The following is a 27,330-nucleotide window of genomic DNA, read 5'->3' on the forward strand; positions in this document are numbered from 1 at the left end:
GCTTAGTATCGCAAATCTTGCACGATTATGAAGAAAACTTTTTAGAATTTTAATTTTAAGACTGAAACGAAGTAGTACACTGGAAAATGACTTGATTAATTTGACTGAACCAAACAGGGTTTGTAAGCTTTTCTGTTTTTCAGGAATTTCGTTTCATTGTGTTTTAAAACAAATTTTCGTCGTCAATCAATTAATTGTGTGTTTATTCGAATCCAAAGTGCGGCCCAGAAAGAGTTTTCATGTCATATTTTTTTTCTATTCGTGTAGATTTTTTCAGGGGTGTAATAAATTCTTTGTAATTTTCGGAAGTTGAAAGAGGATTTTTTTCTAGCGAGGAGATATTGTAAAATTCTAAGTTTCAATTTTGATTTGTTTTGAGCTATCTGGACAGGTGTTTTGTGAGTGGTGTAGTGGCCGCACACAGCAGTGTATAGACTTGCCGCCTTTGATAGTTATTTTCCATCCACAGTTGAAAGGACTAATCGGGCTACAAGTAAATATGACTGAGCAAAGAGTATACTCTTTGCTGGTAGGTATACTCCATAATGACATATCAATAGGTAATACTACTATTTAAAAAATCGGGAAAAGGCGCATTACATATTAAAATGGTTCCATGGGAAAAAATAATATCTTAGAATGCCCCAATTTCGAACTACCCACCAGCGAAGAAGGTTTGCAATTCAAAACTGTTACATTAGAAAATCTATATTATGCAGCGTACTAAAACCACAGATTGAATAGGATATTTAGATCTGTGCTAAAACCTTGAAAAATGTTTCATTTGTAACATAAGCATAGCATTATTGGATTTAAGTTAAACCTCTCGCCAGGAAAGATTGCCGGTCACAGAAGACCTGATCCCGGTTTACAATCTGTGTTTTTCTAAAGATGTGAGCGACATCCGGGATAGGATCGTGCCAATGTTGAACGAAAAGTCTTTTCGTTCAACATTGACACGATCATATTCCGGAAATCGTTCGCATCTTAAGAAAAAAATAGATTGTAGATCGACACAAGGGGTGCTGTGACCGGTCATCTTTCCTGGCGAGAGTTATAACAATCTTGACTGTTTAGCAACATTTAATCCGGCTCATATTTAGTAGCACTGATACTTGAACTCGTAAAAATCGATTGGGGAAGGTTTGATATCGCGGTCTCTTTTCGTTTTCGGTTTCGACGAGGAGCAAACAGACAGAAGGACGAACAAAATCATCACATGAACAAAAACCGTATGTAAACCGCATTCCTCTGCAGTTGGACACTACTAGGTATCGTCATTTGGTTCCTTCGTTTTCTTTTCTACATTCAGCAAAATGATTAGCCATAGTAACAACCAATATAGTATAGACCTTTTCGGCCATAAAATCGTATTAGGTATATATTTCTATAGGGGTAAGTTAATTGGGTAGGTAGCTAAGTAAAAATTGCCGTACTTTTGGCATGTCACAATCGCAGTGATCAACAATAAAATTTCTATATTTAACATTACAATAACTCTGCACTAAACTAAACGAATCTATTAACTATAATTCCGTGTGAACCAATTTGGTGGTAGCTTTAATTTCTTCCTCGTGGAAAGTATCGCAAGACTTGAAGTGCACCTTCTGCAAATATAAACGCTAGGATTATGTATTCAATAAACCAAAAGACGTACCTTGCAATCAAGATCGTCCATCACATACGAGTAAAAGGTCCAGTATGAAGTACCGGTATGGTTACTGATGAACCAACTGCCAATTAAACTCGCCCCCTTTGTTAGCCAGGTCTTTACTATTGGCAGATTTACCGATTTGTCCACGATGTCTTTGTTCAAGATGCACATCACGTACCTGCGAATTTGTAAAATTAAAGGTGTTGTCGCATACCGTAGACTTACTTGTCACATTTTGTATGCTTCTTGGCAAATCTGTACGCCCTAAAAACCCTGGTAAACGGTTCAATAATTTCCAAATTGATAATATCGGCTAAATTATCCGATAAGTCAGCCGCACTCATCTTCTTTCCAGAAAAGTACCCTTTATGAACCACCCCATTATAAATGCTCTGCAATAAACGAACTCAGCTAGGTCAGTGGCATACGGCCGTACACACCTTCACGTATTTAATAGTTGGCTTTACGTACTGCTTTGACCTAATTTGGTACCCAAAAGCCTTCTTAAATCCGAAATTAATAATTGCGCTCAGACTGTCGACAGGATTTTCAAGATCGAAAACGGCATCCTTCGGAAAGCCTCGTTGTTTCAGCATTCCATTGATATTTGTCTCGAGCGTCGTAAGAAGGCTACGAAAGCTTCAGTTTGAAGAACAGTACACAACACGAAATACTCACATTGGCCTTATGGCGGGGTCAAAGAAACGCGCGCCTATTTCGCCAATTTTCTTGGTAATTGCCTCAATACCTTGCTTTCTAAACGAGTGGTTTTCGAGCAAAACGAACAGCTTCTCCACGCTAAAGCTACCATCTTTATCCGAGACTAGATTGTACCCTTCCGTACCGCGTAAGAGCTCGAACATCGATCGGCCCGTTTGGGAATCCGCAAAGGTGTCCAAAAGCTCCCGGCCCTTTTCGATGAACGGGTACAACATTCCGTTCCCGGAAGGATCGTCTTTGCTGCCCATTTCGGTAATAAACGAATTGACCGCCGACACGACGGTGGGGAAAAATTTCATCAGATTTTCCGCGCCGCCCTCCTTCGCGAATAGTTCCAGTATCCAGGAGAATGTGGGATTCAGCTGCCTTTTTTTCTTCGGCTCCTCGGGCTCCATCAGCGCGTGAAGTGCCCCCGTTAAGAAGGACGGGTCGATGCCGTCGCCTTTGCCGAGAATGGCACCGAGGCCGTCTAATATATCGTTGGCGTTGTTACCGCTGCCCATTGTGAGTAAGGCTTTGCCGAGCTCTTGTCCGCCCTTCGATAAAAAGAAATTTTGAATCACATCTTCGAGGCCAGATTCTGTTTCGACTTCGTTTTCTTCGAAGTCATTTTGATATGTTGTTTGGAGTAATGCTGTTACTAGCAGTAGTGTGCCTAGTTTGAACATGGTGCTGCCTGAAACAAAGTATCTAAAATAAGTTTATGCTATGCAAAAAAGAAAGGACCCTCTTTTACGATGCCAGATGCTCAAAATTAATCAAGTTAACACCTATGATCGATCATTTACTCAAAATTTGTAAAATACGATTAATTATTGACGAATTGGTACTTACTACTTGTAACCAAATAAATACGTGATGGAGGGTTATTGGAAAAGGGTTGAATTTAAGTAGAAAACACAAATATTAAAACACGAAAATTTTAACTCTCTCTTGTCAATGTGACATTTGCTAAGCAGTGAATGTATCGACGATGGTATAACGAGGATTTATCTGGAAAATGCGATCACTCATTATTATAATTGTTTGAGTGCACTATCTGATTAGTAGAAGACTTGTAGATATGTATAGGAGGCATCATATTTCAATTTTACTTATCCGAAGGAACATTCTTAATGAACTAATAAACTGATACAATGGTGTAACAAGAGGTCCGACAGACAGACAGACCGACATCATCGAGATTTTGTTTGATTCGGATTCCTGGTGCTTCAAAACGTGTATATCAGTTAGAAAAGTGGGCTGACAGTCGTTTGTTCGTTTCAGACAAAAAGTCTTCGTAGCAGAATATTACTAAACCCGTTTTCAGTATTATATTCGCACTATTCAGCTATTTTTGCATGGCAAACTCTCAAGGACTCTAAAGGCCGCATATTCAACAAAGACCTTACAGGATTTAAAGGCTCTAAATACTTCTAAGGTTGTAAGGAGTGGGATGCGCCTTACACAGCCTCTCCCATTCAAATGTCAACCATTACTACATCAGTGACTATAATAAGGTCGGCATTATGGCTCAGTGGTAGAGCGTTGAGTTATAAATCCGGAGGTCGGGTGTTCGAACCTGGGTTGAGGTGAATTTTTCATCTGTGGCAGAGATGGAAATTACCTTAGACCAGTTTCGAGCATTCTGCCGGCTACTCCGAATAAGGTTTTCCTGCAGTTTTCCTAATTCGTAAGGAAAATACCGGAGTAGTATAGAACAACTTAAGACCTCCTGCAGAGGCACCTCTAAAAAGCATTATGCGGGTCACTCTGTAATTGGGCGCAAGCCTGTTGAGGACCCAGAACAAGAGAGGGTAAATAAATAAATAAATAAATAAATAAAGGACAGTGTGGCCATAATGTTCCATGTCGGCCATGTTTTTTCCATTTTATTATTGAGCTGATTGGTTTAATCGAAATAATAGATTTTGCTATGGTTACAATAATACTGTCATAATTGTGTCCAGCAAGAGCAATTCATCACCTTGGTTTCCAAGTTAACTTCCACCAATCCGGTGTACCTACCATTAGAAAATAACACGACCGTACGACCACACATATGGCGACCGAGGGACTTCCGGAATAAGAAGTAAACCCCCTACCAAGCGCCAACGGTCCCTTCGGGTGGCGGATGAGCACCCTATTATAGTAGTGGTATTTCCCTGGAACGCCAGTATTGGAGAAGTCATAAAAGGAAATTTTACACCTGGAAGACGTATATCAGAAGCAGATTGATTTCATCATGATTGAAGAAAGATACAGAAATAGGTTAAAAATGCCTGTGGATTGCCAGGTGCAGATATTAATAGTGATCATGTTCTTTGGTCGCAGAGTTGAAAATAACATTGAAAAGGATTCAAGTCACAAAAGGAGTAATGGAATGCAATCTGGTAAAATTAAGGCAGATGGATAGGAAATATTAAGGAAGGGTAAAGGGAAATGAAATGGAAAAGGGGGTTACAAGTAAGATTCATAAAACTACAGAAGAGCATGACGTATGCGATATCAAAGTGAAATGGTTGAAAAGATGGCAGAAAAGAGGCAGTATAAGCGGCATACGTCAGAGGGAAAAAACCGACAACTGAATTAAGAAGAGATAGTAAAGGTTGAGGGAACAATGGATACTAAATGAATGCAAGGAGATAGAAGAACTCGATTAAATAGGAAAATACGACAACGTTTTCAACAAGGTAAGAGCATGTGGAAGAAAGAAAACACTCAAAGCAAGATAGCTATTGACATTGAAAGCGAGGAACGAAAAGGGACTATAACAGAGGATAACCAAGTACTAAATAAGTAGAAAAGTTATATAAAGCTAATGAGAAATAAATAAAGGCGGCTATAAGAGATATGCAGACTGGCTATTGGGTTAAACGGGATACCGGTAGTGTTTAGAAGGGGCTTCAGAGGAAGAAAGAATGAGAATACTGAGGGATTGGTGGGTAGTGAACACTTTACTGCAACAAACTAAACGCTTTTAGAGATCTCCCAAGGTCGTGAGACTATTGACGACTCTTGCAAACCCTTAGGGACTCATAGCCGCTTGTGAGCAAGAGGCGAAGAGTGCACTTTCAAAATTTGTTTTTTCGATTTTAGTAGCCCTTATGGATATTTCATGATTGAATGAGATTACAAACATGAAATAATTCTTAATTTCTGATCGAATGACACCAATACAAAGTCTGTAAGTGGTGTAGTTCCGGAGCCTTTGTGACTCAGACAGACAGACAGACATCAAGAGCGCAAAAGTGCACTTTTAATTTTTTGAAAGTGAAAGTGCACTAAAAATGTTAAATTTTCTTAAATAGGTACCTTTCAAGACTTCTTAGGACTAATAAAGATTTTTAGATGTTTTAAAAGAGATTAGAGCCACCTTTTGATGACTCCCTAACTCTTGCAACTTCTTGAAGTGTAAAAGCTCTTAGAAAGCTCTTACAAAATAGCTTTAAAGGCTATTGAAGGCTAGACTGCAGAACACCTCAGAAAACTCTAGAAGAGCCTTGTATAATAATAATAGTGTCATGACCGACAAATTTAACCGTAGCTTAAAATCCATGGCAACGATTATTGCGATAATGATTGCTATGGATTTTAAGCTACGCTTAAGCTAAGCTCATGTTAATTTTCTCGATGCAAACTACCATTAGTCGCTTATTATTACCCTACTTATTTTTGGTGACTGAGAGTCGGCACCACTACCAAGAAAACGCCAAAGATGGTCTGCATGGCGAAAATTCATCCCGTGTTTTCTCGTTTGTAGAGTAGTAGCCAACCACTCTCTTTGTCTTGAAAATCCCTGATAAACTCGCTCTAATTTTTTTAAAGGCTAAAAACGCTTGTATTCTCTTACCTAGATTTTCTTCAACTTTCTTGAAGAATAATAAAGGCATTACAGAGTTCTTAAGGGCGTTTAAAGTCACGATTGTTTTTTGCATCGAGGACTAAGGCGTAAATATAACCGAGGTAAACGTCTTAAAAAGTGGTGAAGAAGTTTATGTTAGAAAATGCGTCAAAAAGGGTGTAATCTTTAAATCTTCGGAATAGATTTGAGTTTGTCATGCGCTTAGACAATTTTTTAATCCCCAAAATTTGCCAGATTATTTGATTTACACTATCCCAGCCTCCTTCTTTCTCGTATCGGAATTACTCGTACTCAAACAGCTTTCCTTCTTGTTTTTTACATTTACATCTATATAGGCATTTGAGCCAAGAGAAATCTTGGCGTGATCCTAACTACCTGAATCATGTTAAAAACAAAGATTCTTAATTACTAGGTAATAAAGAAAGCCTTTAAGGCCCGATTGTACAATCGGTTTAAACTTCAGATTAGTTTACAGATTTCAGAAACACAATTGGTCAACTGGTGCAATATTTGCCAATCAAATCTTTTAACCCACAATTTAACTATAAACTGAAGTTTAAACTGACCTTGTACAGCCCTTAAATAAGACTAAGTCTTAAGAAGATTCTGGCTCATCAGTACTTGTCTTTCTTTGTGGGCTACGATTGGAGAAACTGGAAATTGTGAACATTTTAAAGTCCGAACCCAGAACCTACATTAATCGCACATTTTCAATTCGTGCTATTGCAGCCATCAGTTAGGCTGGAGACTTCACAAAGGGGTAAAATAAATTACAAACGAGGATTGTAGAATTTTTTGTTAATTTATTGGCAACAACTTTTACGTTATTTGTTAATAAACTTCACAAACTTGGAATTAATTGCTGTACCAGCTATTTCTAAGAGATAAAGTTTTGCCTAAAACTATAGGCGTAGACATTCCATAAAAAATATTCGTTTCAACGGACTTTTGCTTTAAACCCCATAAGGAAACATTTCAGGAATGTTCTTAACCCTTTTCATGAAGAAATAACTGTTTTGACTAATTTCCTTTTCTCTTTCTTAAAAATCATTAGCGTATAACACACGACACGTAAGAAAATTTTCAATTCATATAATGACACTGGCTACAAAAGTGGCATTCAACCCTGTTTAGATCCTATTTACATAATGTGCAAATATATACTTTTTTAAATAAAGAGATCGTATTTACTTAGAGATATCTACATGCGTCTACGTGTAATTAATTTAATTTTCCACGAGTTTGGTCTGTTACTCTATTACAAAATAGCGCACCGTTAAAAACTTTGGAACCCCAAATTTACTGTTACATTTAATTAAAGTAGCGGTAAAAAGCGACTGTATTGAAACAATGACACTTTTAAGGTTCAATGTCTTCACAAAAATTCTTCTTTGGGCGACCAGCGCGTAGATGACAAAAACTTACCAAAACCAAATTGTTTTCACTCAAAACTAGTCTAAAAACGACAGCGAGCACCGGTCCAAAAACGGTACTATGTTAACGATCTTGAACTTAGACACCAACTGATTCTTAAAGTACCTGCGTATGATTATCCGTAACGTGTTCAGGTAGGTATACCCTCCTTGTTCAACATCACATATTTGTCTTACCTGGCCAATTTCTACTGGTGAAGATTTTTCAAGGTAGATACGCTATAAAAATAAATTCGTTCTACGTGGTACCTACACTTTTATCTTCTTTCTTTGCCCATAAATTTTATGTTGCAAACATAAGTGGGATAAATAATAAAATTTTTCCTGACACTTACATTTGATTACGAGACGAGTAGGTGATGATAACGGTAATCTGTATACCTGGTGCACATTATCTTGCCTCGTTGTCGGTGGGTACGATAAACTATCGTGGTTTTGACAAAACTGCTGCCAAAAAATGGCATAGTACCTTCAGTTCAGTATTTCTCTCCTGCGGTCCATTGTTTGTTCTACGTCTTTTGATTCCCATACCAGCTGGCCAATATCTTTCTCTCCACAAAATCAGTATTTACTTTCTTCTTCTTCTCCTAATTCAAGCCTCTCCTTGATTCTGTCCTTTAAAATGTATTTTCTCATCCTCCGTCACTTTTAAGACAACGACATGACAGGCCAAATTATTCATCAGGGCCACGTTACAAAAAGCGAGAGAAACATCAGCACTCAACAGGAAGGACCTACGGTCCATTTTAGCGCAGACTTTGTCGAAAAGCAGATGAGACGGCATTCTATGCTTATGCGAGGCCGCTGCCGAACAAAGGTACAATGACCTCGACGGGAACAAGCTGAAACCGCACGAGGTGAGAAAACTAAACCTCAGAGCAGTAATTAGCTTGTTCACTTGGCTAAAACTATTGCAAAACGAGTACGGGCAGCACAAAAATCCTTAGAGGATTAGGTGCATAGCCTCTGCCAATGATGGGCTCTTCCCACTGGTTTAGGGCACTACCGGGGCACTAAGTGGGTCCGTGTGAGACCGAATGGCGTTATGTTCCATCGTTGGTGCGCTTATAGAGCGGCACCACCCTCTGTTATTTTATCGGCTTCTTCCATGCGAGTCCCACGAGTATTGGTAAAACTTTGACACCTCTTTTATGAATCGGTACTATTACTCCTTCCTTTTATTCTTCGGGCAGTCCTCCTTCTTTCCATATTTTGTTCATTAGTTTCTTCAGCTTCTCCTTGATACTGTGGCGAAAATCCATGCCATCTCTGCCGCTTTCTCTTTCTTCAGTCTCTTTAATTGCTGCTCAATTTCTTCTCTTGCAAGCTCGTCTCCTTCCATTCCTCTCTACCATGTTAGTCTGTTACCTCTTCTTTCTCCTGATTTCCCTGTAGTAATTCATAAAGTGCCGCTTCCAGTCCTCTATTTGTATTTCTTTCCATCGTATTGTCTTTTTCTCTGTCCTGTCACTCCTTTCTTTTATCTCCCCCTCCCTCATGTAGGTATACCTACTTGTTTCCACGTTATTGCCTTCTTCTTCATATTTCTCCGCTCTTGACTTTCTATTTTGTGTTCCTCTTCCAATCCAGTGGCGTACGTAGAAATTTATTCTGGGGGGGAATTAAACAAAGTTCGTGGCACATACAGTCACCCAGTGCGTACTAGAAGAGGGGAGGGGTAAGAAATAGAAATTGGGTTGCAGGTTGCTGATGCTGGTAGTCATTTATCTATTTATTACTGTACAGGCGAAAAACGTTAGATTAGAACGGTATTTTATTTCTTACTGCTGACAGGCCCCTTTATTGCTTTTGCTTTAATTAGTCAACGAAAACTTTGAATAATAGGTATATTTATGGGCGTTTATGGGCAAAAAACCAATTTCGACAAAAAATTCAAAGGGCTGTAACTTTTGATGTAGTACTCCGATCTTGGAACTGTTTGAAGTTATGGATTCTACAGGCCACATTCTATAAGAAAATATTTTTTTCCAGTCGATCTGAGACAATTTTTTTTTCGGGGCAAAAAAAGGCAGTGTATAACCTTCCTTTTTTTCCAAAAATCGACTGCACCAAAATTTCTCGGGAAAAAACTTTTTCTGATTAATTTGGGTGCGTAGAATCCAAAACGATTGGTACTTTTTCGATTAGACGTCTCAATCAACTGCCAACACTAATCACTCACTGAATAGTGAATACTGAATACTACAGAATATTTAAATTTTAGTGACTTTAGACTTTAACCAAAACCAACTTTCTATATATACCTAAATATTATTGCCTTTATTTTAAAGTGGACGGAGCGGATAGCGGAGTATTACCTAAATACCTAATAGCTATGGTGATAACTCAATTCTTCGGGGGGGGGGGGGGGGGGGGGTTACCCCCATTATCCCCCCCCCCCGTAAATACGCCACTGCTCCAATCTCTACCTTCCTTTGTTCCCTGTTCTAGTTATATAATCTTCCCTTAATATTAACCTCTCCTTCTCCCTTTCATCTACCATATGTCCTATTTTATTTTTTAAGTCTCACTCTCACTTTCTTCTCTTCCACTTCCAGTCGTCTTTCCTGCTTCCTTGTTTACCCCTGTTAATATTCTTCCTTTTGCTCCGCAATGTTATTCATATTCGCAAATTAGTTTTCTTCGATCTATATTCACTCGGTATTCTATTCGTTTCTTTTCTTCTATCCATGATTCTACCATATTAACAGCATCCTACCCTCTTACAAACTCCCAGAATTGTACGTTTTTGCTCTTTTAATTTTTATTTGTGGACGAGAAATAGCCTCAACACGTGAGGAAACGAGTAGTTACCTACATCGAATTTCACTTTATGTAGAGATTGAGGGAAAAAAATTTTCAGAATCTTATAAATCCTCTTAGAATCATCGGTCGAAAAGTTTAAGCATTTTGTGCTGTCGTGAAGTTAGTTTTATAAGTTCCAAATTCTACATTTTGCTTGAAATTTCAGAAGTAATCAAACTCCTATATTTAACGTGCCCTTCAGAACAATTAAGGGTGGTTAATTCAGACTTGACATCGATAACCGATTAGTGCATGTTGTATCTAATTTATTCAAAGGCGGTTGAAAAAGATCTACTCCTGGAATCCATTTCTAATTTCACAGTCAGAATTGGATCGGATTCTAGAATGGGAAATTTATTGTAAACTTCACGACAATGCACTTCCTTAAAACAATTCTTAAGGTTTTACATTTTTCTTTAGAAACTCAGGAGTTTAACTTGCAGAATTTTCTTCGCAGAAAAGGTTCCTTTTAGAGTTTGCCTTGGAATTCCCGTAGAATCCTTTAAAAAATCTTTATAAAAACCCTTATGGAAATCGTCTTGAGAAATGTACGTTGGATTGTAATAACTATCATTTCTACACAAATTCTTGGACAGGTTACAGGTAAACTATAACTTGCCTGGAACTTAAATATATCAACCCTCAATTAGGTAACGCAAATAAAGTTTATATACCCTTACACTTCATTCTTTTAGAAATAGTTTTCAAGTTTTTTTAATTATGTAAACGTTAATGAGGACGAACAAGTTCAATTTAGGGGTGTTTCTACAGTAATTTTTCAAATCGTGTGGGTAGAATTAAATCTGCATATATACCTAACCCTTCTGCTAATTCTTCAAATAGTAGTGTGGCTAAATCCTTATGTGTCAACCCTTAATTACTTAACCCGAATGAAGTAATAATCATTCCTACTTAGAAATTTTAAATTCAAAGGCAGCTTTTGAAATATGGCGCAAGCTGGAAAAAGGTCGCTCATTGAAAGAATAAGCGAAACATGCCTTTTATTTAAAAATCAATTTGCATAAGACGATATATAGTTCATTCACAATAAAATTGCTTCAAATACGTAGTGGACGGATAGATTTCGTATGATAAAATTCTGTTTACTTCTTAATGCTCTTGCAAGCCCACTCCATGCCTTCGCGTACACCAATTCCCTGGGAAGCGGTACACGCCTGTATTTGCCACGCTCTGTCTTTGATAGTTGGCAGACCTAAAGCTTGGGCTAGATCGGACGCCGTTAACGAATCAGGTAGGTCTTGCTTGTTGGCGTAGACGAGCAAGGGCACATTTTCTAGCTTTTCATCGGCCAACAGCTCGTATAACTCCAAGCCGGTCTCTTCCAAGCGTTTTTTGTCGGACGAATCGACAACGTAAATCTAAACATAACAATTGCGCATTATTCAACGAAACAAAGAGCTAGAGCTAGAGACAAGTTGGAGTTAAGCCCCCTCATAATACCTACAACTATAACAAAACCAATTTAAAACAGCTAAAGCCATGAATCCTTTATTTTTAGGAATGACAAGCTCCAAAATGCCATGTGAACGGCGTATCAGGGAAACAAACAGCCATTGAAAGGGGTCCAAACTACCTAGAAGGCTCTGAAACTTATTCTTCATAGCGTAATGTAAAAATGCGTTATAAAGGTCTTTTAAGAACTCTAAATGCATCCTGAAATGCCAAAAGAAAGCCACAGTAGCGCATGAATAGTGAATACCCCTAGTATGGAAGTTGAAAAGCTTTGGTAAGCGTCTAGGAGGGTCTGAGAACGTTTGAGTGCTTTGGAAAAGTACCTGATTTGAGCCATACGGTCCTGTAAAAGACGTAAAAAGCTCTTAAAAGTTGTGCAAGAAACGTAAAACGCCCTGAAAATGCTTTACGCTGGTACTGCGGTACCTATGGCCTTAAATATGGGGTCGACATAAGAAACAGATAGACTGCTTTGAACTGGTACCAAAGAGTAAACTCTTTGCTGGTACTATAAAGCTCTGGAAAGCGTTTACCAGGATCTGGAGAAATTCAGATTGCTCTCGAAAAGCGTCTAGAAGCGTTTTTAGCAACTTATATTATACCTAAGATAGAAAATGCCGCGTTTAAAATAGATACCAATTAATAGAAGACGCCATTTTCTACATGAAATACAACTATCAAATAGAATAAGTGTAACGTACACTTTCAAAATGATGTGCACGTACCAAAACATCAGTATTCTCGAAATAGTTCTTCCAATAAGGCCTTATCTTCTTTTGCCCGCCAATATCCCAAACGTTCAGTTTGAATCCGTCCGAAATTACCGACTTAATATTAAAACCCGCCGTCGGCGTAACGTGCGTGATATCCTCCGATGCCAGCATTTTCAAAATCGTCGTCTTTCCCGCGTTATCCAATCCCAACAGTAGCAGCCTGAGATCCTTTTCCGGTGACGATCGCAACTTCCGCAGTAGCGACAATAGTCCCTAAAATATTTAAGTTGGTATTACCTTCACATTTGAGTTGTCATGGCAACGGCTCGTGTAACATCACGAAAAAATTAATTTGAAATTTTTAATGGAAATTATATGAAAATGAGTGCGAATTTCAAACGCTTACCATTCTTTCAATAATTAACGCTCGGTTTGGGGTTTATTTAAGGCACGAATTTGGAGCTTTTGCTTCGGCTCGGCTTACGTGTGTTCACAGCGCGTACAGGCACCGACAATGACAAGTAATCAATAACAAAGTGTATAATGAAATTGTTTTGTTGTGGTTTTAATTTGTACCGTCAATTTGAGTGTTCCAGTAACATTATAAGGAATTTCGTGGAGTGCACGTATGACCGCGCAAGGGCTTTTACGCCTGGTCACACGTATAACCTCACAATTGAGGATGGGGGTGTATTTATGCTCAACAACCACAAACGCACTCAACTTCCCCTGCCAAATGAATTTAAGGCACAAAAGGCTCTCGGTATCGACAGCAGATGTTTAATATTGTCAACGAATGGGGTTCTACTCAAATACGACCTAACAAAGTCCACATGGGTCGAACTCTCTAGGAACATCTCTAAAATTGCATTTGGAAACAAGCTCGCCATTGCACTAGATTCATCTGGAAGCATTTTCAACCTACCCTTACAATTGGAGTTTAATCGACGTATAATTGACATGGCTACCGGCTGTGAACATTGCCTACTGTTGGACGAATCAGGAAGGGTATACAGCTTCGGACGTGGCAGGTAGGTTAAGTGCACCACGTTTTGTACTACCTATAGATAAGTCGTGGTCAATTAGGTCATGGCAGTTTAGCCGACGAAGACGAACCCAAGCTGATAGACGCTCTGGATGGCATAAAAATTAAAAAAATCGCAGCAGGCGGCTGGCATTCGTGCGCTGTTAGCGTCGACGGTGATTTGTACAGTTGGGGTTGGAACGGAAACGGACAGTTGGGCATTTACAATGACGAGAAGATTGCGTTAGCCGTGATGGCCTGCCCTCATATTATCAATTTTGATGATGATATTCAGCTCAACGTGGTGGATGTTGCTTGCGGCAGACGGCACACGGTTGTATTTTTGAGTAAGTTGAATTGTGTACCCAGTGATTTCTACCAGATCTTTTGCCTTGCAGGTAACCGGAAGTTGTATGGTGCAGGATGGAATAAGTATTGCCAATTGACAGATGTAATTCGCAAAGAAAATGTTTATAAGATGGAGTTTCTTTATGATTTTAGTGGTGTGAATGTTGAAAAGCTAATGTGTGGTCCTTGGTCAACAGTTTTATGTGTATCTATGTATTAAATAAATGTTTTACATCCTCTACTTAGTCTTTTTTATAGGGTGAAATTTACTCGAAGAATGGTTACATAGTATTGATCAAAATTGTTTAAGTTTAGCTGTTTTCGATGGATTTTTAAAGCACATTTCGCCAAATAGAGAAGGTTGTATTAAAAAACCATTGTCACAACATTGGTGGAACCCTTTATTTGTAGTATATTCGATTTTGTAAAATACTGTTTTGTTTAAAATTAGAAATTCTGCCAAAATATGCGGCCAAAAATAGTTTCATTCCGACATCTAATGTTGGTTCAACAAGGAAATTACAGGAACCGACTTTAACGCCATAACATACTTAGCCAATGAGAAAGTGCAATAACCCAATGACTTTCTTAAAGTTTCTTCTGTTACCCCAGATAGCGTTCGTCATGTTCTATATAATAAATAAAAAAAACGTGAACATCGAATATGCCGGGTTGCCTACATATTATGACTTCATTATACATTAAAAATTCAAATTTTCAAGACATTATAACACTAACTACTTGCGGTATTGTATTGAATCTAAGAGGCCTCCTGAAAACGCTTATAGGACTTTTGAAATTTTAACCACTGATGCTTCTAATAAAGGCAAGCAACCCTGTGGTCGATGCGTGCTCCAGTGTCAGCAACTCGCCCGGGCCGATTTCGAACTGGGAGGAGTTCGCGAATATTGAGGCGCTGTTGGAGTACGATTCCAGCAACGCCGGATAAGTAATAAACACATATTGTTTACATACATAAGTATGAAAGAGAATTTTATACAAACAAATTTGCAACACTGTAGGACGGCTGCTGTAAGCCTAGGCAGACGCCTCACTGTAAAGCAGGACATTGCCCTCATTCAAGAACCCTGGGTTGTTAAATCAAGGGTTTCTGGCCTTGGGGGCACAAAAGGAACCGTTTTCTTTGACACACGGCAAGAAAAACCTAGAACGTGTATTTATGTCCCTAGTCACTTTAAAGCTCTTCTGCTGCCACACCTGTGTGGACTTGATATCACGACCATACAGTTAAGCTGTGACATGCAAGGAAAAGCTCAAGTAGTAATAGCATCAGTTTATCTCCCGGGAGATTCTGTCAACCTACCTCCCAGTAACGGGATGGTAGAACACTGTGAGAAAAACAACAAACACCTCATTATAGAGTGCGACTCAAACGCTCACCATACCATATGGGGGAGCGCTAACGTCAACCCTAAAGTCACTAAATATATCTAAATAAATATAAATATATATCTAGTGACTTTAGTCAACCCTAGGGGTAAATCATTACTCGAATATTTGACAAGCACTAATCTAGAGATTCTCAATCAAGGCAGTGAACCTACGTTCGTAACTTCCCGAAGCCAGACTGTGATCGATCCATATTTATAGGTAGAGGGTATTCGAGCTCCCCTGCTATTCCAAAAACACCTCCAATTTTCAGAGTCAGTGAAATATCTAGGAATCACACTCGACAAAAAACTGAATTGGAGCAAACATATCGAGCTTAAAGCGGAAAAAGCAAATAGGGCTTTCTGGCAAAGTCGCCGCGCGCTATTGGCAAACTTTGGGGACCATCCCCGAAGGCGGTCCTGTGGCTGTACACTGCCGTGATTAGACCTATGTTCTGTTATGGAGCAATTGTCTGGTGGCCTAGAACCAGACTCTCCACAACTGTAGCACTCCTTAATCATGTGCAAGACTAGCGTGCCTTGCCTGCACAGGCGCAATGCGAACGACCCCCACAGCCGTCATGGGGGCCCTCTTGGATCTGCCTCCACTAGATCTCCACGTGAGAGAGGAATTCCTGCGTCTGAAAAATAAGGGGTTGTTGAATAGCAGAGGCATTGAGGGGGGCCACTCCCGAATTCTGGGCGAGGCGATCAAGCGACTGCCTATCCTAGAGGGGAGATCGGACTCACTCACTCCTCAATTCATATTAGGGAAAAACTATCACATCTTCTTTGATGAGAACATGGCATCCCAACCAGATATATTCATCTTCACGGATGGATCTAAGACAATGGAAGGAACAGGCACTGGTATTTACTCCAAAGAACTGAACTTCCATATCACCCAACCACTAGGTAAACTTCCTACTGTATTCCAGTCAGAGTTGGTCGGATTAACGCTTAGTGCAAGAACAGTTCTTATGCATAACATAAAGAACAAAAAGGGCTGCCTTGCAGTCACTTGGTCACTGTAAAATTACCTCTAGGATGGTTTTCGAATGTCACCATGTACTAGAGCAAGTAGCAAGCAGCAACACCCTTGAGCTCGTACGGGTCAAAGGGCATGCTGGAACGGAAGGTAATGAGAAAGCCGATAAATTAGCCCGACTGGCCTCAAAACAGGCGTTTTATGGTCCAGAGCCGGCTCTTCCACTTACAGTTACAACTGTAAACAACCTAATAACTCAAGACACCCAAACCCAGCACAGGGCTAGGTGGAACTTGATGTTAGATTGTCGCCATGCGAGAGAAGCCTTCACAGGACCATCGCAGCTTGGCGCGTTTTTGTACAAGGCTATCAAGGAAAAACCTGAGGTTACTCGTGGGCATACTTTCTGGGCACTGTAAACTAAACAAGCACCTGCACTGCATGGGTTTGGTGGAATCACCATCTTGTAGAGAATGTTACACAGACAACGAGACGGCACACCACATACTCTGTGAATGTCCCGCTCTAGTCCAACTGAGACGATCCATGTTGGGGGAATCCTGGCCGGACATGGCTACGATTAGAGCCGCCTCCCCTTCCAGCGTCCTAAGTTTCATCTCACGTGTGGGATGACTTGAGTGACGTTGAGGGGTCGGGCGACCCTAGTCAGGGAGGTAGTACAAAGGGCCCGAATTTGAGGCCTAAGTACGCGTGGACACTGTTCACCCTCCTATCTTAATCCAGATAAAGGCAAGCATATCGCATATCGTCATACAAGATGTGCACATGCGCAATGTTGACTTTCGTATTTTTTTTTAATTTTAAAACCAAAAATTCTTCTAGTAAAAGCAAACCTTTTTCATTTGTTTATTGGTATTACTTTTAAACCCGTTCAAATTACACGTAATTAATAATTGCTTAACTTATTTATCTATGTAGGCTAATTTGGAAATTCTGCTTATCTTTTGAGGACGGATTACTCCAATTCAAATAGAGTGTGTCAGGTCAATGGTCAACTGTTTCGCAGACAGTTGATAAGGCAAAACGTCACTCTCTATTGCGGACTTGGAACTTCATACAGATTATCACATTGCAATCAAAAACAAGAAATCCGTGATAATATATTAAATTTTCGATACAAAACATAGGAAAATGCATGCCACAATTAAAAACCCACATCCGACAATACTGTTCATAGTAAAATTGACATAAAATAATACCGCTTTTCTTTACACCCCAAGCTTCTTTCTCAAATTTTCCGCGAGTTTATCCATAAACTCGAACGTCTCCATGTAATCAGATCGTGTAACGCCATTCATGCCTTTGATGCAAATGGCCAAGTCCTTCGTCATGTAACCGGACTCGATGGTTTCGACGCACACTGCCTCCAAAGTCTCGGCGAACTTCTTCAATGGAGCGTTATTGTCGAGTTTCGCCCGATGCAGCAGTCCCTGTGTCCACGCGAATATCGACGCGATGGGATTAGTCGAGGTCTCCTGTTTGTTTTGGTAGAAGCGGTAGTGGCGTGTTACCGTACCGTGGGCGGCCTCGGCTTCGACGGTCTTTCCGTCCGGGCTAATCAAAACCGAGGTCATCAAACCTAGAGAGCCGTAGCCCTGCGCGACCGAGTCAGATTGAACGTCACCGTCGTAGTTTTTGCAGGCCCACACGAAGCCACCTTCGGATTTCATTGCGTAGGCGACCATGTCGTCGATTAATCTGTGCTCGTACCAAATGTTCTTGGCTTCGAACTGTTTCTTGTACTGTTTTTCGTAGATGTCTTGGAAAATATCCTTGAAACGACCGTCGTACCTGTCACAATCGATTATTATTATATATCTATGACAATACACAATTTTTGTGAATAAACTATTAAGGGTCCAAAATGCCTACACAAACAAATACTGTTCTGCTGCCTCTTCTACTGGAGAGAGAGGGACAGTTATTTGGGCTTGCAATTTTGGCAAAAGATTCAACTATGTCTCCTCTATTGAAATGTGAACAAAAGGCCTTGTAATACCAGAATAATAATAATAATAATGCTCACAGTATTGTCCCCTACCACCCATACTTAATTGTTACACAGGGGACATACTTACTTTTTAAGAATTGTGTTCTTTGTGCTCAGATACAGAGGGTAGCCACGTTCCAAAGCATACTTAAAGGAAGAATGTGCAAAATCGACAATAGACTCATCAGTATTGAACATTCCCAGTGCAATTCCTGGCCCTTTGTATTCATGTACCGTGTGTCGAATTTCTGACCCCGAAGACGGGGTAAACACGAGCTCCAACGTACCAGATCCGGGCACGACAAAATCGGTCGCCTTATACTGATCGGCGTGTGCGTGACGACCGATAATAATTGGTTTCTTCCATGTGGTAACCAGCCGAGGAATGTTGCTGCAAATAATCGCCTCTCTGAATACGGTACCGCCCAGTATATTACGAATGGTTCCATTCGGCGACTTCCACATTTGCTTCAGTTTGAATTCTTCAACCCGTTTTTCGTCGGGCGTGATTGTCGCACACTTGACTCCCACATTATACTTTTTAATTGCGTTTGCACAGTCTATGGTTACTTGATCGTTGGTCAGATCCCTATTTTCCATGCCAAGGTCGTAGATGTGAAGTTCGATGTCCAAGAATGGCAAAATTAGCTTCTCCTTAATGCTGTCCCATATAATTCGGGTCATCTCATCACCCAGAATATCGACGACAGGACCCACCTTAATTTTTGCCATTTTGTTACCTGCAAAAATTAGTCTTTAACACTTTGACGTTTGGGAGATAGGTACCGTTAATTAAAGGCTTACCTGTTAATTATTCGAAAGCACGTAGAAATAGGCACGAGTGGCAATAGATAAGTGATGACTTGCTCGTTTGCTTCCTATTATAAAGGGAGAGGCGAAAGCGAATTAATCCCACAAAATTGTAAAGGTAAGAGTGGGGTTAAAGCGATAATAATTCCAAAGGTTATCAGTCGTTTGCGGTTTAAGTCTCGCTATTTTTATCTCTCTTATAATTGTTAATACAAAAGTAGCTCACAATTACAATAAACATTCCTCAGTGCAATTACCTGTACTTATCTAGTGACCTTTTCATTCAAATTTACCGCTCTTTCGCACACACCTGAGACCATAGGCGTAGTGCCTAAAGTTTGCATCTAAGGCAAACATCCTGTAGGTATTGGCGGACATAATCGTTTTCATTCAAATTACTAATTAGACTAAGGCTAAAGATATCAGAAAGGCGAATTAGTGAGATTCCTTATCAACAATAATCAAGGCCACAACCTTGGTACTCTGAACGGAAATCGTGTCGCGATTGTGTCATAGAAAACAATGACCCATCGCTCATTAAGTCATTACGAAGCTTATCGAAACCAAATATTAACCTCGTGCGGTCATCGATTGTACTCTTCTTCCCCCCTGCCCCCAACATTATACTTGAATAAAGAATAAAATGCGTATGTCTGCCCATCCTGCATCCATAAATTCCAAACGGCATTAACTGCAAATGGTTTATAAATAATTTATAGTCGTAATAAAAAGTTGATTTTTCTTAAGGAGTGCTGCTTTAGTTGGCCGAATGGGGAATCAGCTAGGGAACGCTATACCAAAAGTTTGTTCGTGGCTGATAAAAGGAGTCACTGAAAACACTGATTCTCTACGGGGCGCCGTATTCATCGCGTCTGCGAAAGAAGCATTCCCAGAAACGTTCCCGGGATAGCTCACTTCCACCTCCGGTAAAATTAATGAACAAATTGAAGTGGGAGTTCGTTTTCTGTTGCGTTAAAAGGAGGGGAACTTGGAACTCGCGCCTGAAACGTTCACGTCCGAAGTCACGTCTCCAAGAATATGGCATTCATCGTTTTAAGGTAAACCACACTCACTTCCCGGAGATGTTCTTCTCCCAGAAATTGAAGAATACGGACCCAAAAGCGCCTCGACATGGTAAGGCCGATGGTCTATGCTAACACCAGGTTAATGGTACTCTTGCTCATCTGGTAGCGGACGACTGTGCGTTATTTGCACTTCAGCGACTCTAGCAGAACGTGACTAGGGAATATTGTGTAGATGACGACTGTAGAGTCTTGGCTAAACCGTCCGGATCAAGAGCAAAGACTCAATTCCAAGTTAACCTATAGCGTGCCTGGGAGACTACGTCGTTTCTCGAGTTGAATCGATGTCTCCCAGATTTTGCCTCAGCTTTTTTTATCTGGGAAATTGAGAAATAACATCTTTCCTTCTCTGTATCATTAATTATCATAATAGTCATAAATTAATACGTAGAGCAAAAAGCCTTATGAAATTAGCAAATAAACGGTTGCTGAAGCTTTTGTAACATCCTGTAAATAAATGTGAGTGTAGTTGAATGCTTCCATGTAAATTGTCAACCAATGAAAAGTTGTCAATGGTTGTCAACATTCAATTTGACAGCTGACAGCTTCCCCAAATGGCAGAATTTGATAACAAATAGTTTCATTATTTATAAATACAACTGGTGTATCATGTAGAACATAACTCTTAAATTATTGGACAAATCCAGACAATTGTGTTCATTAAGCATTTTAGACTGTCTTTAAAGATTAAGAAAACAAAGGAATATGTGAAGAGAGGTTAGGTTTTCCATTCTAGACTAAAAACCGAATGAGAGCATAATATTAAACAAGTAGAAGTAATAATGATACCACCACTTGCTCCAGGACAATTAGACGAACAGCAAAACATGGTCGGTTGGGTAAGCGATCGTCTAATCTGCATGTTGCAAGCGGTAATTGTCCGTCCGTGTTTTAGAAAAACACGTTTAATATGAGACAGGTGACTTTGATGAATCTTGCGGCATCCCATCTCGGAGCACGCAATGGGAACTTGACTTACATGAGCACCGGTTGTATTACGAGTCCTACAAAGTCGTTGGATTTGCTGAGGAAGAATTTACAAAGTGCTATTAATAAGGATATCGATAATGTTATTAAGAAGTACCTTGAGGTATGCCAGTGTTGTTCGTATCTTTTCTAAGCATCGATTTTCAGAAATTCTTCCAACCGGCCGTCGCGAATATTAGAATGAATCTCGGTAAAAATAGTGTTAATGAGGAGTTAATTAAAAATGTGTGCCAACAAATGCTAGAGGAAGCGAAGTTAATGTACAAGGTCTCGCCGTCTTCTCGTGACAGTTCGCCGTACGACTACAGTGATTCGGAAGGTGGGAGTCTTATTGATAGTCGTATAGAACAAGTGGTAGGTAACTTCCAAGCCTTGGTGTAAGATGGTAACAGAATTGCCAAAGAAAAAGATGGCATGAAGGAGTCGAGAGGCAATGTACATTATTCTATGGAAGACTGTGTTAAATGGGTAGAAACACAATACAGGAAAGGATCGATCTCTTTATTTATTGATTGCAAAATACACAATTATCTTTTAAGAGACAAAATTCTCGCACGAATCACATTACCCTTTGGTATAGATGTTTTAAAAGAGTATATCATTTGTCGTTCAGATGTCTATCAGTTTACTAAAGAAGAGCTAGAAAGATTTTAGATCTAAATGTGCCCTGCAGTGCTGTAGCACCAAAATTAAGGGCTCTTGTATGCCAACAAATTAGCGGGCCTGCTTGCAGCAGTCTCGGTGTTATTGAAATGTAGCTATTTGCCACTAGTGATAAGGTTTTTTAAAATCGGTAGTGGACCAATACCACTTGCATAGCCTGACTTCCTCATGCCTCTTTCAAGGTATCTTTGTCACACTGTGGCGCAATTTTATCTTCGAAATTCACTTTACGATTGACCCATTTAATACCATATTCAAAGCTGATTAACGTTCATGTTGCAGAGTCCGGTGCATTACAAGCGTAAAGAGTCCGACACCGACTCGGAGACTGGTTATGTCATCAATCACAAACGTTACAAGGCAAAAACGGTGAAATGCGACAACATGTCTCAGAAGTTGCCCGACAAACGGGAGGGACCGAAGTGGGATCCTGAACGAATTCACCCAAACACCCTGTTTATAATGGGAGCAAGAGCCAACAAGGTGTTGGGATTTGGACAGACTCGCGGTCGGCTGTACGTACGACACCCCGAAGTTCTACGGTATTGCAGCGATCCGGAAGACAAAGAGTGGCTTGCCTCGAAAAACTTGATGCCGCCCAGCGGCGGTAGGGCTTACCTAATGCTGTTGGAGGATATCCAGGAGTTGGCACTCAACGACGATTACCGCAACAACCCCAATTTACAGTTGAACGAATTACAGGGTTTCGAAGCGCCGCCGTTTATGCTGAACAAAATAAAGCTATTCCTGGAGCAGGTGCGTACGGATAAACGACAGAACTGCGATCTATTTGAGTATCAACCTAGTCAGTGCATGACACCGATCGACTCGGCGCCGTCGACACCGTCAGACACGCTACAAGCCCTAGACACTCATTCTTTAAGTTCGAAACAGTCCGACATCAATAGTTTAATTAACATTCCGGAAACCAGTCCAGGGTCGAACAATTCTTTTATGTCCGGTCCCTACACTCAGAGTCCCGCGCGTACGTCCAACAGTCTTTCACCTCACATGCTGATAGGAGTGACAGTCGACGGTTCTAACAACAACACATCCGTACTAAGTCTAGTCGAAAATCTACACAATGACAAATTACTTTCAAACTTGTTATCTGTACATGGATCTACGGAAAACTCGCAAGAATTGTAATAGTATATTTTTTAATAGATACAAACTGTATTTGGATCTTTTATATAGGCTTAGAGTTTTATAGTACTATATACTTATTGTGGAATGTGTAAAAAAATGTGTTGTTAATGTCTACGTACATTTTTAATGCACCAATTTTGTTGTTGATTTGGAAAATTGTTAAAATTCGTTGTATAGTTTTTAATGTTGCTGCACGCCAAAATGGGTCAATTAATTAACTGTTCAGTTTGTTATACGAGAGTTGCCTGATTTGCTAGTCAAATGAATGTATTATTAAATTTTATAGAAACTGTACATATTTTAATTAAACGTTTATGTTATATGGATTTATCTGATTTTAAACTAATTCCATGATTACATTCTTTGTAAAAAAATTATTTTCCAAAATTTGGCCTGATGATGACTTTAGATTAATAACAAAAACGTAGCGACCTACATAGTCCTTAAGTGGGTTGCCTACCTCTTTGGGGGCTGTTTGGCGCCGGACAATGGCTAAAACACAGATTTTTAATAAGTGCTAATTAGGGATAAAATTGGGAGGTTATTGACGTCGGGGGCTATTAACTCCCTGACCCTGTATGTATGTTAGTAGGTAGTTGAGAAGTTAGGCAACTTGTTATACTATTTCGGATGATGTTGGATGGTGGCGCCCTTGTCGACGGCTACTGGAACTTGTTGCTGTGTGGCTGATGTGGGTGAAGGAAAACTCTTGCTTGCTTCACAAGCGCTTAATGATTCTGTCTGAAGTAGCCCCACATTTTCATCTTCCCCTGCTCGAAGGGAGAGAAGCAGTGTATAACCTTCCTTTTTTACCAAAAATATACTACACCAAAATTTCTCGAGAAAACACTTTTTCTTATTAATTTTGGTGCGTAGAATCCAAAACAATTCGTACGTTTTCGATTAGACCTCTCAATAAAAAGTTATGGACAAAAAAACAAATTTCGAAAAAAAATTCAAAGGGCTGTAACTTTTGAACTAGTAGCCCAATCTTGGAACTGTTTGAAATTATGGATTCTACAGGCCACATTCTATAAGAAACATTTTTTTCCAGGTCGATCTGAGACAATTTTTTTCCGCGCCTCAAAAAAAGGCAGTGTACAACCTTCCTTTTGTACCAAAAATCGACTGCACCAAAATTTCTCGGGAAACCACTTTTTCATATTAATTTTGGTGCGTAGAATCCAAAACAATTCGTACTTTTTCGATCAGACTTTTCAATCAAAAGATATAGACTAGAAACAAATTTCGAAAGAAAATTCAAAGGGCTGTAACTTTTGAAATAGTAGCCCAATCTTGGAACTGTTTGAAAATATGGATTCTACAGGCCACATTCTATAAGAAAATTTTTTTTCCGGTTCGATCTGAGAATTTTTTTTCGCGGGCCTCAAAAAAAGGCAGTGTATAACCTTCTTTTTTTACCAAAAATCGACTACACCAAAATTTCTCGGGAAAACACTTTTTCTTATTAATTTGGGTGCGTAGAATCCAAATGAATTCGTACTTTTTCGATCAGACTTCTCAATCAAAAGTTATAGACTAGAAACCAATTTCGGAAAAAAATTCAAAGGGCTGTAACTTTTGAACTAGTAGCCCAATCTTGAAACTGTTTGAAATTATGGATTCTACAGGCCACATTCTATAAGAAAATTTTTTTTCCGGGTCGATCTGAGACAATTTTTTTTTCGGGCCTCAAAAAAAGGCAGTGTATAACCTTCCTTTTTTACCAAAAATCGACTACACCAAAATTTCTCGGGAAAACACTTTTTCTTATTAATTTTGGTGCGTAGAATCCAAAACAATTCGTACTTTTTCGATCAGACTTCTCAATCAAAAGTTATAGACTAGAAACCAATTTCGAAAGAAAATTCAAAGGGCTGTAACTTTTGAACTAGTAGCCCAATCTTGGAACTGTTTGAAATTATGGATTCTACAGGCCACATTCTATAAGAAAATTTTTTTTCCGGGTCGATCTGAGACAATTTTTTTTGCGGGCCTCAAAAAAAGGCAGTGTATAACCTTCCTTTTTTACCAAAAATCGACTGCACCAAAATTTCTCGGGAAAACACTTTTTCTTATTAATTTGGTGCGTAGAATCCAAAACAATTCGTACTTTTTCGATCAGACTTCTCAATCAAAAGTTATAGACTAGAAACCAATTTCGAAAGAAAATTCAAAGGGCTGTAACTTTTGAACTAGAAGCCCAATCTTGGAACTGTTTGAAATTATGGATTCTACAGGTCACATTCTATAAGAAAATTTTTTTCCGGGTCGATCTGAGACAATTTTTTTTGAGGGCCTCAAAAAAAGGCAGTGTATAACCTTCCTTTTTTACCAAAAATCGACTGCACCAAAATTTCTCGGGAAAACACTTTTTCTTATTAATTTTGGTTCGTAGAATCCAAAACAATTCGTACTTTTTCGATCAGACTTCTCAATCAAAAGTTATAGACTAGAAACCAATTTCGAAAGAAAATTCAAAGGGCTGTAACTTTTGATCTAGTAGCCCAATCTTCAAACTATTTGAAATTATGGACTCCCGATCGATTCGATCTCAGACAATTTTTTTTCCGGCCTCAAAAAAGGCAATACTTTTAAGTTATTCAAATATTTGAGAACAATTTAGAAATGTTTAGGGAAAGTTTCCATTGTCACAAAATCAAATATAAAAATCCGATACATCTGAATACCGAACTCGATAGTCTACGTAACTTAAAAACAATAGGGACCTTTATTATATCCTTAAAACCATGTGTACCAATTTTCAAAGCGATCCACGTTTCTAAACAAGTTATCATGCACACGGACAAACGGATGTTCAAAAATGGATCTGTTCCAAAATCGCTAGGGTTAATTTCAGAAAGGCGTACGTATCATGTGCACGACGTACGATCGCTTTAAAAACTGGTACGCGTATTCTTAAGAATATAACGGGTATAAGAAAGATCCTGATAGGTACCTCCTATATAATAATATAATAATAATAATACGCTTTTACTCCCCTTAAATTTGTATATAACAATAGAAATATAAAAAAAGCTAACCCCATACAAAGTATAACTTGATTTTTTAAGTAGTATTAAGCCTTTTATCTAGTATACTATTTTAAATTTTTAATGTATTTGAGTGACAAGTATTTGAATACTTTTTACTGTATTCGAATACTTTTCAAAGTATTCGAATACATTCTAAAGTATTTGAATACTTATTTTTTTAAGTATTTGAATACTTTTCAATGTATCTGTATCTAGTATTCGCTTATGCTGGACGTAAAACTATTTAGTATTCAAATACCTTTGATTTGTGTAAAGTATTTACTATTTAGTATTCAAATACTTAACTATTCTGCCCAGCTCTGCTCCAAAGTCAGTTTTCGTTTATGTCGACCCATGGGAAACCGATTTCGACCGTCGGAGGTCGATAACGACCACTTTGGGAATCCCTGGTCTACATTATAGCATTGTATTTATAAACGAATATAAATACAATGATTAGTGTCGCGAATGTAGTGTCATCTAAAGAAATCTAACCGCGTTGAATCAATTGAGTAGCTGGTATAAAACTTCGTTTAAAAAGCGGAGTTCGTTCTAGGGGGAATCCTGCGGAGAAACTCCGTTAAGCTGATCCCTTGAAAAAGCATAGCATTGTCTGTCTATTTAGTTTTTTGTTCAATAGTAATATATGGTTCAATAAGTCTCAGGACTAATCCATAAATATAATAGTAATAATAATCCATAGATAGCGCTAGTAATAACAACTCGAAAAAACCTTCGAAGACGCGTGTCTGATTTTCACATCAATCTAGTGACGTCATGGCTGCAACTGAAGCTTATTTTGAGGAGACAGGCAAATCGTTTTACAAGGGTGGTATCGAAAAGTTACATCAGCATTGGAATGATTGTAGCTCTTAAATATGATTATGTTGATGAATAAAGATGAATGTTGATTTAGAGGTCTTAAAGTTTCAAACACGCAGAAATGTAGGAAAATTAAAATTCGAAATCGAATCGAATAGTTTCAAAAAGACCAACGATTTTTATGGTGTTTTAGAGTTTGGAGGCCTTTCATAGGCTTCACAGGTTGACAGTAAGTCTACTGCAGAAGTGATTATTATTGCCAGTCAGAGGGGGTTGCTTATTGAATGTACCCCTAACTTGCAACCCCCGCAATTGCAGATTGTTGCTATATAAGAGCGAATTTTCTTTAAAACTACAAGATTTCAAGGCGGGAAAGGA

The 27,330-nt window shown here is 39.1% G+C and overlaps 5 protein-coding genes across 8 annotated transcripts; 2 read left to right on the forward strand and 3 right to left on the reverse strand.

Annotated features, from left to right (window-relative positions):
- Positions 1-1,460: 1,460 nt before the first annotated feature.
- Positions 1,461-7,970, reverse strand: LOC116177364. 3 transcript variants are annotated; one of them, XM_031496332.1, is made up of 6 exons: positions 7,829-7,970; positions 2,333-3,050; positions 2,095-2,284; positions 1,880-2,046; positions 1,658-1,832; positions 1,461-1,607 (listed from the first exon to the last, which is right to left on the reverse strand). In XM_031496332.1, the coding sequence occupies exons 2-6, from the start codon at positions 3,040-3,042 to the stop codon at positions 1,527-1,529; spliced, it is 1,323 nt and encodes a 440-aa protein (XP_031352192.1). In that variant the 5' UTR covers positions 3,043-3,050; positions 7,829-7,970; the 3' UTR covers positions 1,461-1,526. The 3 variants fall into 3 exon arrangements, with proteins under 3 accessions (XP_031352192.1, XP_031352191.1, XP_031352193.1); XM_031496331.1 differs by lacking the exon at positions 7,829-7,970 and adding an exon at positions 7,644-7,800; XM_031496333.1 differs by lacking the exon at positions 7,829-7,970 and adding an exon at positions 3,209-3,342.
- A 3,490-nt stretch (positions 7,971-11,460) lies between these two features.
- On the reverse strand, positions 11,461-13,179 carry LOC116177440 (ADP-ribosylation factor-like protein 3). Its single transcript, XM_031496417.1, has 3 exons — positions 13,049-13,179; positions 12,655-12,915; positions 11,461-11,835 (listed from the first exon to the last, which is right to left on the reverse strand). Exons 1-3 carry the CDS (start codon positions 13,049-13,051, stop codon positions 11,560-11,562), a joined length of 540 nt encoding a protein of 179 aa, XP_031352277.1. The 5' UTR covers positions 13,052-13,179; the 3' UTR covers positions 11,461-11,559.
- On the forward strand, positions 13,150-14,255 carry LOC116177439 (RCC1 domain-containing protein 1). The gene is made up of 3 exons (XM_031496415.1): positions 13,150-13,673; positions 13,715-14,013; positions 14,065-14,255. The coding sequence occupies exons 1-3, from the start codon at positions 13,186-13,188 to the stop codon at positions 14,232-14,234; spliced, it is 957 nt and encodes a 318-aa protein (XP_031352275.1). The 5' UTR covers positions 13,150-13,185; the 3' UTR covers positions 14,235-14,255.
- Positions 14,256-17,500: 3,245 nt separating this feature from the next.
- LOC116175872 (isocitrate dehydrogenase [NADP] cytoplasmic-like) lies at positions 17,501-19,365 on the reverse strand. Of its 2 annotated transcripts, none has more exons than XM_031494221.1 (3): positions 19,209-19,365; positions 18,493-19,144; positions 17,501-18,205 (listed from the first exon to the last, which is right to left on the reverse strand). In XM_031494221.1, the coding sequence occupies exons 2-3, from the start codon at positions 19,134-19,136 to the stop codon at positions 17,623-17,625; spliced, it is 1,227 nt and encodes a 408-aa protein (XP_031350081.1). In that variant the 5' UTR covers positions 19,137-19,144; positions 19,209-19,365; the 3' UTR covers positions 17,501-17,622. The 2 variants fall into 2 exon arrangements, with proteins under 2 accessions (XP_031350081.1, XP_031350082.1); XM_031494222.1 differs by having other exon boundaries at positions 18,493-19,158; positions 19,209-19,361.
- A 1,461-nt stretch (positions 19,366-20,826) lies between these two features.
- Positions 20,827-23,421, forward strand: LOC116177005 (deoxynucleotidyltransferase terminal-interacting protein 1). The gene is made up of 4 exons (XM_031495860.1): positions 20,827-21,135; positions 21,192-21,386; positions 21,431-21,637; positions 22,229-23,421. The coding sequence occupies exons 1-4, from the start codon at positions 21,079-21,081 to the stop codon at positions 23,093-23,095; spliced, it is 1,326 nt and encodes a 441-aa protein (XP_031351720.1). The 5' UTR covers positions 20,827-21,078; the 3' UTR covers positions 23,096-23,421.
- Positions 23,422-27,330: the final 3,909 nt, after the last annotated feature.

Source organism: Photinus pyralis, unplaced genomic scaffold (genome assembly GCF_008802855.1).
Source record: "Photinus pyralis isolate 1611_PpyrPB1 unplaced genomic scaffold, Ppyr1.3 Ppyr1.4_LG7, whole genome shotgun sequence".
Lineage (NCBI taxonomy): Eukaryota > Metazoa > Arthropoda > Insecta > Coleoptera > Lampyridae > Photinus > Photinus pyralis.